Genomic DNA, 13,448 nt, shown 5'->3' with positions numbered 1-13,448 from the left:
TTGACTGTATGTGTGAATGTAGACAACGAACAAATCGTGTTCCCATGTCTCATAACCACAATCTCTTTTTATATAGATATATTAAAAAGAATCCAACTTTTGGAAAATCATTATGATTAAAAAACCTTTTGTTTTTCCGCGTTTGATTTGTTTGAAAAGTGAGTCATGAAGACACTGTAGTGGGCATTGTTGCTCACGGTTACTCATTGTGAAACTGAGGGAGCTGAATTAACTTAGCAGAGCTGATCTTTATCACTTTAGGGTTATTATGACCATAACTCTTATGGTTAATATGGTTAGTAATTCCCACAAGCAGGAGAGCTTGATGAATGATGCTAAGAGGGTTCTGATAGTAAGATGCTCATATCTCTACACCACCGTGTGGGTGGGTGTATGTGATTCTCTTGCTATGTAAATATCCGTACTCGTGTAGACAGCAATATCAATGGCAAGCTATTCGGCTATTTGGCTGGTGAGATTCCAGCATTACCCCAACACACGTTGTGGGGTCCCCAAGCCTTTGCTCTTGCCAACCTGCGCTTAGTACTTTCTGGAATTAGGTAAGCAGGATGTGTCCCTCCAGGGGGAGAGTGTGTGTTCTATTCCAATGAATATTTCTGGAATTTCCAGGCATCTCAATTTGCTTTGGATACTCTTAAGCATGGTGATGGGTTTCCACATGGCGCTCTATAAATATAATTTGTTGTCGTTGATATTCCAATTACATTATTGGATGTCCCATCCTTCAAATGAGATTTTGGAGGCCTCGTCTACCTTTTCAGGTGGACGGTAATGATCCCACAACACTATTTGAAAGGAGAAGGGACCAACAATTCCACCAGATAAAAATAAATTGTCATTCGCTTCATGGCTGTTTGTAGAGCATTGCTGTGCACAAATTGGCATTTACCCACAACTTAAAGAAAAATTCTGTGAAGCGCTGTGAAACCTTTCAAAATGATACCAATTTGTATAATAATCCACGCATTTTTCACTTTGGTAGAACATTTCAGTGTGTTTTACAGTGACTGAGCACGAGTCTCCTCTTCTGCCCATTCCAGATACTCTTCAACCCTCATGTTACGTACGACTTGAAAATGCACAAAATGGTACAGTTTCAAAGCAACATATAGCAATTGATTTTGATCTTAATGTTTATGTCATCTACAATATCCGAAGCCCGTTAGAATCCTGATATTCTCTCTTATATTCTCGCTTTGCAAGTGAGAGACCTGAGTTCAATTCTAGGCAGAGGGCGAAACCTTGGGCAAGTTTCCTTACTCCACACAGAGCCTAATAATAATCCCTCCAAAACCAAAAACAATAATAAATTGGTCATTTTCAATCTACGACTGTTTGTGGGACATTGCTGTGCGCAATTGACTGCCGCGTTCGCCCACAAATATACAGTCAATTCACTTTACAGTGTGTTCTGTGAAGCGCTTTGGGATGTCCTCCTGACGTGAAAAGCGCTATATCAAATGTAAGGATTATTATTATTATTATACCTTCAGATTGTCAGTTTTAGGCAAGTGGACACGCTGATGACCAGTTTTATCTGTGACTTGGTGGGTGTTCGGGACTGTCGGGGGTTTAGCGTAAAGCACCTCCTTTGTATCTATCCTGCAGTTTACAAATAATTGGCTATTTTTGCAAGCTACGGGCTAACATAATAGAAATTTCAGATCAGGATGTAACACAGACAGCATGCGTCAGCCACAGCCAGTATGCTTCAGTCGAGGCAATAACAGCATGGACAATCCTGTTCTGACAATACCAAAATGTCGGTCTGTGAATCAGGTGAAAAAAGAATGATGTGATCTGCGCTTTATTCTTTCTTAGCTGTTTAAATCCTATTGGGACTGAAACAAGATGACATTCACAAGACACATTACTAGAACTTCATAACATGGTTAAAAGAGCTGGCTGGCATGTGGCAGCAGTACTGAAACCTATTTGAATTGAGAGTTACAGCGACTGCGGATAAAGAACATTGCAGTCAGTTTTTCTTTATTGATTTTCATTGAAAAATATTGGGTGTTTTTTGGTGAAAGTCAACTTGGTTAAAAATAACAGATTTTTTTTCTCCCTAATTTGATTTATTAAAAGCTTAATTAACTGATTTACTTTTGCTGTTTAGGGTCACAGGTGCAATCGGTTTCTGGGATTGCACCGCAATGTCTTGTAAATTCAGATGTTGCTCGGGAAACAGTGTAATTGTCAATATTGTTACATTGGGCGCATGCATTAAAGGCAACCACAACAACAAAATTACATGTGTCTAGCGCCTTTCACGTTGGAAGGACGTCCCAAGGTGCTGGACAGAGTTACGGACCCGAGCTGAGGGTCGGGGTGGGGGAGAGGGGAGAGCAGCGGGGGGGAACCAGGGAGATCGAAAACACGGTCAAGGAGGAGGGTCTTGAGGTGCGTCTTGAAGGTGGCGAGGGAGGGGGCGAGACGGATGGAATGGGTGCAGAGTGGCGGAAGGCCCGCCCACCAATAGTGGGTCAAGCGAGGCGGGGGACGTGAAGCAGGCCAGAGCCCGCTGAGCGGAGGGAGCGAACAGGGTGGTAGGGGGTTAGGAGGTCAGAGAGGTCGGGGGGAGCAAGACCGTGGAGGGCTTTGAAGGTGAGGACCAGGATCTTGAACTGAATCCTCACTGTGATTGTAAGCCAATGGAGTCGGGCGAGGATGGGGGGGTGATAGGATTCTGGAGCATAGTGCGGCAGAGTTCTGGATGATCTGCAGCCTGTGGAGGTAGGAGTTGGGGAGGTCGACAAGCAGTGAGTTTGCATAATCGATCCTCGATGTAATGAAGGCGTCTACGAGGGTTTCGGCGGCCTGCGCGTGCGACAGTGTCGGAGTCGGGAGACAGTGTCGGAGTTGGGCGACATTGCGGAGGTGGGGAAGGCAGAGCAGGTCATGGCGCAGATGTGGGGTAGAAAGGATAGTTGAGGGTCAAGGTTCCGGACTGGCTCAGTAAGGTGGAGTGTGCAACCACGGATGGTTATGCTGTCAGCGCCTGAGGTGAGGAGGTGCTGATGGGAGCAAATCAGGGAGGCCTCGGTCTTGTTGACATTCAGTCAGGACAGCAGTGGTCCTGGAGTCCAGGATGGAGGCAGAGAGATAGAGGTGGGTGTCATCCACATACATGTGGAAGTTGACCCTATGTCTGGATGATGTCACCAAAAGGGAGAATATAGATATTGAAGAGGAGGGGACCAAGGACAGAGGCCTGAGGAACATTGCACGAGACGGCCCAGAGAAGAAGCCGTTTGAGTAGATGAAGTGTAGGCGGTGTGAGAGGTACGACCTGAACCAATCAAGGACAGCGCCGTTGAGGTGAGAGGAGAGTCAGTGGATGAGGATAGAGTGGTCGATGGTGTCGAAAGCAGCAGAGAATATTAGAAAGCAAGTCTGCAAAACTTTTCTACAGTGTTAGAGATAGAAAGAGTCCTAGAAAGAGACACTCACAGAAAGATAAAGAGTTTCAGTAAATTTATCCGTGTTTTTATGCATCACTTCTTCCCTCGCAATTTTCTCAAAAATAGCGGTGCTGAAATATACCCGGGTTTTATTTTGTTGGATAATAAAACAACTTTAATGACCCTTACCTGTGGAGCATGTAATTCCATTTGGAAACCAGTCAGTTGATATGGTTTAGACAGGTCGATGTGCTAACAATTTGTCTCATTGGCATTTTAGGTATTGTGAGCTATTCCATAAAGGTCATGTTTCACAAGCTTTCAATTTAATGCTGAGAATGCAAAATTACTGTGCCCAAACCAGCATTTCTGATATATAATAAACATTATTTTCCACCGGAAGTGTTACTGCAGGCTTTGGTAACAGCAATTTTTTTATATAAAATACTTTGTTCATGGTTGCGATGATGTATTTTGATGCATGCAAGGGAATTTGAGGCTTGCTGGATTGCAGAAATATAATTCTTCATTTATTTTCCACATACAAAGAAACAGATCATTAGCCAAACTAAGGAGGCATGAAAAGCACAGTACTCGCTGTACATGCTGCGAATGTGGTCTTGTTTTTTCTGCGTAGCACCTCAATGTTTGTCTCCTGTTGTTACACATTATCCAAATGTTCATTGACATTTAAAACAAAATAATATTATTTAAAGTAGATTCATAGCCCTTTCCAAATTTCGGCACAATCTTCGATGTTGACTTCTGCTTTTAGAATGCAGTTTATTGTCTTTAGTGTGCTGAGTGCCTTGAGTCATCCAGACTTGTGCCATCTCATGTTATTACAATTGAAACATTTGGTTGGCTCGTGGCCAACTACTGCTGAGCAATTTCAATAATTGCATCAATTTCAATAAGCACCAATACCATCCTGCTATTGATGCTTATTGTGGAGTACTGGAACTTAGTCATTAGAGCACTCTCCTCGCAAGCGATTCACGGGCAGGGTGAAACGTTGGGCAAGTTTCCTTAAACCACACACCTCTGTTTACCTCGCGGTAAATAGGAACCCGGTTGTTAGTCGATTGGTGGATCGCTTTTCCGAGGGTATTAATCCCTTAAAAAATATATAATAATTTGGTTATTCAATCCATGTTTTGCTCACAAAATATAAAGTCAATTCACTTTACAGTATATTCTGTGAAGCGCTTTGAGACGTCTAGAAGACGTAGTAAAGCGCTATATCAAATGCAAGGATTATTATTGCTACTTTCTGGTAACTATAATCGATATCTGAGCATTTAACCACGTTCCAACGTTTGTGAAGTAGCTCGTTCTCGGCAATAGGTCATCTTTGACAAATTATATTCCCTCTTGTTTGGGGAGGAATTGTAAGAGACATCCTGTATCTACTTGTCTTGTTTCTAGTAGTCAACCCATAATTATAAATTGTAGACAGCAACTGAATAAATAATAATTCTTGCATTTGCTTTTCACATTGGGAGGACATCTCAAAACACTTGACAGGATTTTATTGTTTAATATCTGTGTATTTTGTATGCAACCATAGCAGCCAATTTGCGCATAACTACAAACAACCAAGAAGTGAACGACCAATTTTATTTTGGGCGATTGTTGGCCAGGAGACCAGGAAAATCTCTCCTTTTTGCAAATAGTACTGTTGCATCTTTAACCTCCATCTGAACAGGCAGACGGGACCACAGCCTAACGTTTCATCTAAAGGAATAGCACTGAAGTTGGAATGTAAGCTGTTGCTTTACCATCAATTCCATCTCCATCAATTTTGAAACCCTGACAGTTTGTGGCTTTAGCTACCTTTAAATGTCTTAGATAGTTCTTGATTGCCTTTAGCTAATGTGGAACTTAATGATCCAGACCCTGAAAGAAGCATTGGAAGGATTGGACAAGTTATTGAGAGAGGAATGCCTTTGCAGATGCTTTCTTAAAAGAATCAGATTCTATATAATATATATAATAATCCCTGCATTTGATATAGTGTCTTGTCACGTCTTTAAAATGTCTCAAAGCGCTTCACAGAATATACTAAAGTCAATCGACTGTATATTTTGTGGGTGAAATGTGGCAGCCGATTGTGTACAGCAGTGTCCCACAAACAGTCGTGGATTGAGTGACCAAATTATTTTCTTAATTTTTTTTTGAAGGAATTATTACTCCCAGAAAAGAGATCCGCCAGTTGACTAACAACCAGCTTCATACTTACTGCTGGGTAAACAGAGGCATGTGGAGTAAGGACACTTGCCCAACATTTTGCCCAGCCAGGAATCGAACTCTGGTCTCTCACATTCGAGGCGAGTGCTCTAACAACTGAGCTACAGGACTCCATTATGATTCTATAATTACAGTTGTGAGTGATATTTTCTCACATGATAGACATCACACAACTCGTTGATAGTGAACACTTGTGAAAACTACGGTGTAGCTACAGTAGCATTGATTGGAGCATCTGTTCATTGGACTGCAGAGTCCATTATGGGTTTCAAGAAGGAAGTAGATAGGTATGAAGGATAGAGGCTTGAAGGGGGTATGGTCATAAGGCAGTGCAGTGGTATTCAATCAACCCCTTACTCCGAGAGCTGGTGCAGACTCAATGGACTTACCAGCCTCCCTCTGTGCTGTAAATTTCTATGATTCTTCCTATCTGATGATATGAGCACAAAAATACAATCAAATATCCGGGATGCTTTTAGTTCTGAATGAAGGTCAGATCTTGCAGCTCTCGTTCTCAAGCGTAATCAGTTGCATCCTTGTGAATTTTACCATGCTACTATATCTGGTGGACCTTGCAGGATTTACCTACCTTGTAAGCCTTTAACTCCAAAATACACAGCCACTATACTTTACTGTAAAGCCTGCAAAGTGCCTTGACGTCCTCTTGATGTGAATAGCGCTTTAATCAATTTGCAAGGATTATTTTGTTATTATTTCTTCTCCTTCCTGCTTCTCTCTTGCAGAAACATTTTTTTTGTTCATCTGGCATGGATTCCTCTGAAATTGCACAGATGGAACTATGATAACCTGGGGAAGGACTCTGGCCCCTGATACAAAGACTTATGAAGCTGCAGACATGGGAGAAATCAGGATATTTGCCCAGGGCAAGGTGCACATTGCAACATACTGAACCCCATGGGTTATATCAATGCGCACAAAGTAGATTGATACAAAAGTCAGCCAAGGACAACAGTTTGGCTATGTGAATAACATTATAACAGACCGCAAATTCTTGCAATAATCCTCAGTGGGTTGAAATGATTCCCGCAGGGCAAAGATTCTTTCTGTGTTAGAAAGCCTGATTGCTATTTTCATCTTTTCCAGTTGGGTCCAGTGACTCAAGACAATATGTACTTTGGCACTTCTGTAATTTAAGTCTCCTCAAAATCGAGTTAAGAGTTTCTTTGTTGTTGTTTGGCCATCTTATTTATAGAATTCATTTAAACGTCAGGTTATGTGGAATTATGTGAAAGAATATCCTATTGCTTCAGTATTTGCTTTCTCATCCTTTCAACAAGAGAGTTCCACCTCCACAAAGATCCTGTTTGTTAACCGATCAATTCTCTGATCTACAGCACTTGGAGCTTGTTTTTTTTGTTCATTGCCTCTCATTTCTGTCTGCACTAAATTCCAGGACTGTTTTTTTTGCGCGATGGGTGTGTGAACCCTGGATTGAGAACTACCTGATTCACTCGCATTGCAGTTGACAAAAGTCCACAGTACTTTTGTCATTCTGCAATTATCCTTAATGGGTATCAGTTGGGATAAGTTCAGTGCTGTCAAGCTGCTTCTGCATTCTGCTTTTGTTTTTCTGTTGTGTTTGAATTACTTGGAACAGCTGTGAACTGTGAAATATGAAGCAGCTTGGCTGGCTTGACTACTCAACTATTGCACAACACACGAGGGAAAAAGTCCTTTGTTTGGTGCTATAAAATCTGCTGTTTAATACACATAGCTTCTGCACTTTCAGAAAGATCAGAATTTTAATTCGGTAATAACCCAATTAAAACAGTTTAGTGATTGTTGCAATGTGGTACAATGTAGATATGAAAATTTATGAAACGCTTACCAGCTTTTCCCCCCCCCCCCCTCCCCTTTCCCTTCTCTTTCCTTGAGTCAATGTTGTCATGTCATGTGTTGGTGACCTTTGGCGCTTTAACTGTCTTTCAATTTTTGCTTTATTTCCAACAAGATTATTTAGTGCAGGAATCCATTTGTTTTAAAAGATGGGTGAAAAAGACACAGAATAATTTATCTCCTGTCTAGACAGAGGCTTTACGTGTAAGGTAATGATAATAATAATGCTCCTTGAATTGTGCTATAACCCCTTGTCACGTTGTTGAGATGTCACAAAGAGCTTTTCCAGGATTTTACTACGAAGTGCAGTAACTATATATTTGTAGGCAGGTATGTGGTAAGTGATAAGCATGTCATTGGTTAGTGATATGTTATTAGGTACATTTCACTTGTGCTTAACTGGTATGCCTGCCCTTCACGTTGACATTGCTACTGATTTTCACCCACAAAATATACAGTCAATTCACTTTACAGTATATTCTATGAAGCGCTTTCAGACGTCTTGAAGACGTGATAAGGCGCTATATCTAATGCAAGGATTATTATTATTTAAGTGGAGTTCAATTGTGAGTTTTTGAAGTTTTTGTATGACGGAATTATGGGTGTTTTTTTCACCAGGATTTCTGTGATTCAGAGTGGTGAGTAAGTAGGAATTTTCAAACTCTGTTTAGCTGCGTGCTGAATTAGTCCCCATGTTCCAAGTAAAGTAAAGAGGCCTTCCCTTGGAATTCAGGCTGTGTCTGGAGAGAGAATTTTGAGATTATACAACACAAAAGTGAAGTATTGAGGTTTACCATACAAATGTAATCTTGTTGTTACAGGTCTGTTATTGGTGGGGTACATGTGGCGTTAATTAATAACAAAGAATATATTGTCACAACATTAAAGACCTTTACCGATCTTTAACATTAACAACCGCCAGTGACATTTTTCTAATAGCATATTAATACCATTGCTCTATATAGGGAATACTTCTGGGGTTTGGGGCCGTTTAGTTCTGATAAGTGACTAAGAGCTGCACTTACTTGATTTGAAACATGGTTGAGGGGAGACATGGTCCATGTGTTTAAGAAGTTTAACAAGGAGCTAACACATTTAGAAGAGGAAGGAAAAAAGTTTCTGTTTCATAAAACGTCTTTGAGACAATTTTGATGACCATGACATGACCACAATGTCAAGTCGATCTTGTCAATGTCTTCCTTGTAAATTATTCCCAGTTGACATTTGAAAAAGCAAAACAGTCCTTTCGGTTTTAAGTGAACTCCCGAAGTAGGCAGGAAGCATCTTGTTTATTTCCAGAGTCTTGCCAACGGGACATAACAAAATATAATTCCTTTTAAAATTTGGTTCAGCTTGACATGTCGACTAAGATTAAACTAATTCAGTAACCGTGATGCCTGTACTGATTTTTCCCACATCTTCACATGTTTCCCTTATGTTTTTCTCACAGCTCGGAACATTGCGATTTTGTGGCACCACTGAATTTGCCAGTGGCCAATGGGCTGGGATTGAGCTGGATGAGCCAGAGGGGAAGAATGATGGTAGCGTTGGAGGCATTCAATATTTCAGCTGTCCTGACAAATATGGTACTGATAATGATTTTGAAAACCTCTCTTTTCTATGCTCTTAGAATCACGCTGGTGCAGAGTAATATTTACCGACTGTTGTTGACCCTCGCTTGGTAATCTCCCAGCAAACGCTGGATATACTCGCTGAGCCTTGGCGGAGTTGTGCGCCAGCACATTAGCTTTCAGGTTCTGAATTGTATTTTCAGAAATGTGAATCCTGTTTTTTGAAGGTCTGATTCATTCTAGGCACAAATTTAATTGTTGTGACAGCTGTAACTGTTGGTCGTGTGGTAGGTTGTCACTTTGATTTAATCTGCACGCCAACATGTCAGTTACCTTTTACTTGCATTTTATTTTATGCTACATTTATTCCCCACACTCCCCATGTGTAGCTTATTTTTCTATCTTACCACCACCACCCACCCACCCCCCCCCCCCCACCACTCCACCATCACCACTTTTAAGGGGCAACAAAAAAAAAGATTCCCAGACTTGTGTTGATGTTGGGGTTTCCGCATGTATCAGACTTCCAGCTGACCTCCCAAAAAAATTGCGCTGAAACTGTTCACTGTGGGGGTTGTGATTGAGCGCAATGTATTCACCCGGCTTGTATTTGCTGGCATCCATGTTCTGAGAAAAATAGCCTAATTCCATTTGACTACAAATACAGACTCTGCACTCAACAACAATTCCCTGTGAAAAAGCTTTGAGACGTTTATTCGGTCTCTTCTTGATCGGTCCACTTAAGATCAACAACATCTTATGAACAGAATTGAGAGAGGATGCAGCTGTACAAACCACACCTTTATGAGGGAGAAGTGAAACCTGAGAGTGATTTCTATCGTCTCAGTCACTAAAAATGCGCACTATTTCCACGAAAGGGATCGTGATGTATTTTCCCACTCACAAAGAAAAACTTGGTGCTGCAGTAATGACAACAACTTGCATTTACATAGTGCTCCTCACGTGGCGTTGCATCCCAGAGCACTTAAAATTAGGGCATTGCCCCTGAGTATTCCACTAGCATTCAGGTCAGCATTTTGAACTGAACTGGAGACCAGGACTAAAGTGAATTTCGCTTGGATTTGCTTTATCGTCAGCTACTACTCTCTTTTCTAGGTTTGGATGTCTCTGGGTCACTCTCCACTTTAGTCTGAAGCACCAACTTGTGTGAACATAAATGAAACTGCTCTGGGATCCACCATTAACCTTTGTGATTGAGCCAACTCTGGGTCTTAATGAAGACTTGTATATCCCTAAAGCAAGGAGACATCATGTTATGAAATTAAATACATCAACAGGAGATGTGCTACTCAAATAGGAAGTACTTAGTATTGAAAGTACTTCCTTGAGGCTTCTTTTCTTCCTCAAATAGGAATGTAGTAGTCTGGTCAATTGTAAATAATTGCATCGGTGATACATAAGCTATTTATGCACTAACAATTCAAATCTTTGAGCTGTGACGGAAAAGTTATAAGTGAACTTTGCCTTCCAAATGAAAGAATTACCATCTCATTGTCATTTCCCTATGGCTGGAAAGATTATTTTAATGAGATTGCGATCTCCTTTCCAAATAGCCCTTCTGTATAACACTTGACTGCCTCGATCTGCCAGCAGTCAGAAATGTAAAGCTTTATTAATTAGTGACTGGCTTTACAAATCATAGAGAGCAAATACTGCAGCTCTTTTGCAAACAATGGAGAAAATTTGTATCTTCAGATGCTAATCTACATTGTTTCGGAAGGTAAATGCTTGAAAAACGGAGCTTTTGGAAGAGAGAAGGTAACTCAGTGAATAGTGACATACAGTCTTTAATGTCCAACTGAAAGAAACAAACTGGCTGTCATTTTTACCTACAATTACAGAGTCACTCAACTTGATAGCATTTTCCTGTAAAGCCCATTGAGATGTTTCTTTTCCTTATTTTGGTCAGCTGGGTGTCTGACATGCAAAAACCCATCACCAAACCATGCATGTTAACAACACATAGTGCAGGTTGGCAAGAGCCAAGTCTTGGGGACCCCAAAGCGTGCGTTGGGGGTACTGCTGGAGTTTACCAGTTAAAACTGCATAACTTGCTGTTGAAAATATTGTCTGTCAAGCTTCCCACCAGCGAGGATCATCCTACTCATTAGGCCTTTGACTAGCAGAGTTAACAGGAGCTGAGCAGGAAGAATCTATGCCCCCATTGACCCCCAAGTCTACTCCTGCAAGGCCTTCCGATAAGCCAAGCAGCTGGTCTGTCATCAGCATTGCCCTCCAGGTGTGGCACCACCTGGCTCATCCACACCTAGACCACGAGAGGATTGACTCAATTAGGATGTTCCGTTGCCAAGAATGTCACCTTCAAGCCAGTTCAGCTCCAAGGAGACCCTGCTTATCCCTTCCCCCCCCAGAGGGTAGTGAGACATTCCCACATTACAGGCACTGAGTTAACTCCAAGCATTATTGTAATGAGGCTCCACTGTACTGGGGATGTGTTGCATTGTTGAAGGTCCCACCCTATGGATGAGCCTAAGATCATTATCTGTGTAAAGACTGAACGGCACTATTCAGAATGAGAAGGCATCAATCTTTAAAATAATGATTCACCTCATAGCTATTCAGGGACCTTGCTGTATGCATATTAGCTGCTGTATTTGCCAATATTTACAGTCAGTACTTGACAGTAATTCTCGGTGAAGTGCTTTGAGACACCTTAGCTGTGTTAACTGCAAGGATTATTTTTAATTGAAATATCCCTTTTCAATTGGCATGAAGGGTTCTATGTCAAATAATTTTGGCCAGTTTCAACTTTGCCATTTAGTCCACAGCTTAAATGTTATAATTAAATTGTTAATTTTCAAGTCATAAATCTGACTGAAAGCTGAAAAATTCCCACTGGTCCTATACTAAGTGCCTCTGAACCACATTGTTGAAGCCAAGTATACACAGGGAGTTTTAATTTCCATGTCATTCATCCTCCACTTGACTTGGGAGTATTGGATGTAGACACTGAGTGTGAAAAGTATTTGTGGAAAGAACAATATTTGTTTAAAGGCTATTTGTTTTAAGGCCTTTTTCTGCCATCCTGGATCATTTAAAGATATATTTGTTGATGTGATGTTCTGTTAAGATGCTTAGCAAGGGAGCAAAGGAGGAGCTTTGCAGGGTTTTTTTGTACTCAGATATTGGTAGGTTACGGAATGCCCTGTTGGGTGTGGTGATCAATATTAACTTTCAAGAGCAAGCTAGATAGATATCTAAAAAAGTTATTTGTATGGATATGTGGAAAAGGCAGATAAATGGGACTGGATGATTTGCTCTTTCAAAAGACCCAGCACAGACACATGATGCTCCAAATGGGCTTCTTCTGTGCTGTAGAGTTCTGCGGTTCTATATGACATGAATATGGGATCAATTTCATGGAAGTTCTTAATTAAGAATTGTTGTGCTTGATTTCTTAATGAAAAAAATTGAGCTTGGATTTCTTCCTGTGATTGGAAATCTGCCACATACGCCACTGATTTGAGGGAAACGTACTCCAAACATGGATTAATTTGGAGCAGCTTTCTCAGCAGTGGTGCTCTTGTTATTATTGTTGTAAATTGGTCTTGTGAGCTTCTGGATTTCTTAATTAAGAAATCTGTGAAGAAGTACAGTAAAATCTATCCCATGGGTGTTTCAGTTACATTAATTTTTGGTTGAATCCAAATTTAAATGACGAATAAGTTTTTTAAAAAAAACAGAATATTCAGTTCGAATCAAGACAGGAAGGACATTTTCATCTGGATTGTAAGGTCCCAAATTACTCTACAATAGCCCCTTGTTCCTGTGATGGATGGTCGTGCACTGGCTTGAAATTTAATAAAAACTAATGTCTTTTCTGATCAAAGGCGATGAAAACAGAGGATTCAGATTTAATTTGGATTCAAAGGGGCTGATAGCCAACCTCTGTGCTCTCTGTAGGAAGAGTGTTACTTGTAAGGAAAGTCACCCCGGTGCTTCAGGTTGCATCCACAGGGCACAAGGTGGGTAAGATGTGTAAATTTTCTTGGGTGGTATATAAAAGTAATTGATAATCCATTAGTCTGTTGCTAAAGAGTAATGGTAACTATCGATCAGAAACTAGGCAGCTTTAGCCAGGCATAAATATTAGAGTACACATTTCAAGTGTTCGTCTTGGGAAAATATATGGAATAAGGTACTGGGAAAAGTTGTTGAAGCAAAAGATTTCCAGTGTTTGGCATAAGGTGAAGGTTTGAAAGATGCGACTGAAATCAAACAAAATACAGTAATTTGTTGATTTTTCCAGTTGATTGTTTTCCTAAAAAGATGCTGAACAGATTCCTGTAATCATACAGTTGTG

The 13,448-nt window shown here is 40.7% G+C and overlaps 1 protein-coding gene across 5 annotated transcripts in view; it reads left to right on the top strand.

Moving 5' to 3' along the window:
• The window catches only part of clip3 (CAP-GLY domain containing linker protein 3), a 140,308-nt gene that overhangs the window by 49,911 nt on the left and 76,949 nt on the right, over window positions 1–13,448 (top strand). For all 5 annotated transcript variants that reach the window (XM_042332804.1, XM_042332803.1, XM_007896823.2 and 2 more), the window contains exon 8: window positions 8,983–9,118. In XM_042332804.1, the coding sequence (XP_042188738.1) occupies window positions 8,983–9,118 (136 nt within the window). The remainder of the gene's footprint in view (window positions 1–8,982; window positions 9,119–13,448) is intronic.

The sequence above is a fragment of the Callorhinchus milii genome, unplaced genomic scaffold (assembly GCF_018977255.1).
Source record: "Callorhinchus milii isolate IMCB2004 unplaced genomic scaffold, IMCB_Cmil_1.0 Scaffold3, whole genome shotgun sequence".
NCBI classification, from domain to species: domain Eukaryota; kingdom Metazoa; phylum Chordata; class Chondrichthyes; order Chimaeriformes; family Callorhinchidae; genus Callorhinchus; species Callorhinchus milii.
The sequence above is the reverse complement of the archived record's forward strand: the minus strand, read 5'-3'. Positions and strand labels throughout refer to the sequence as shown.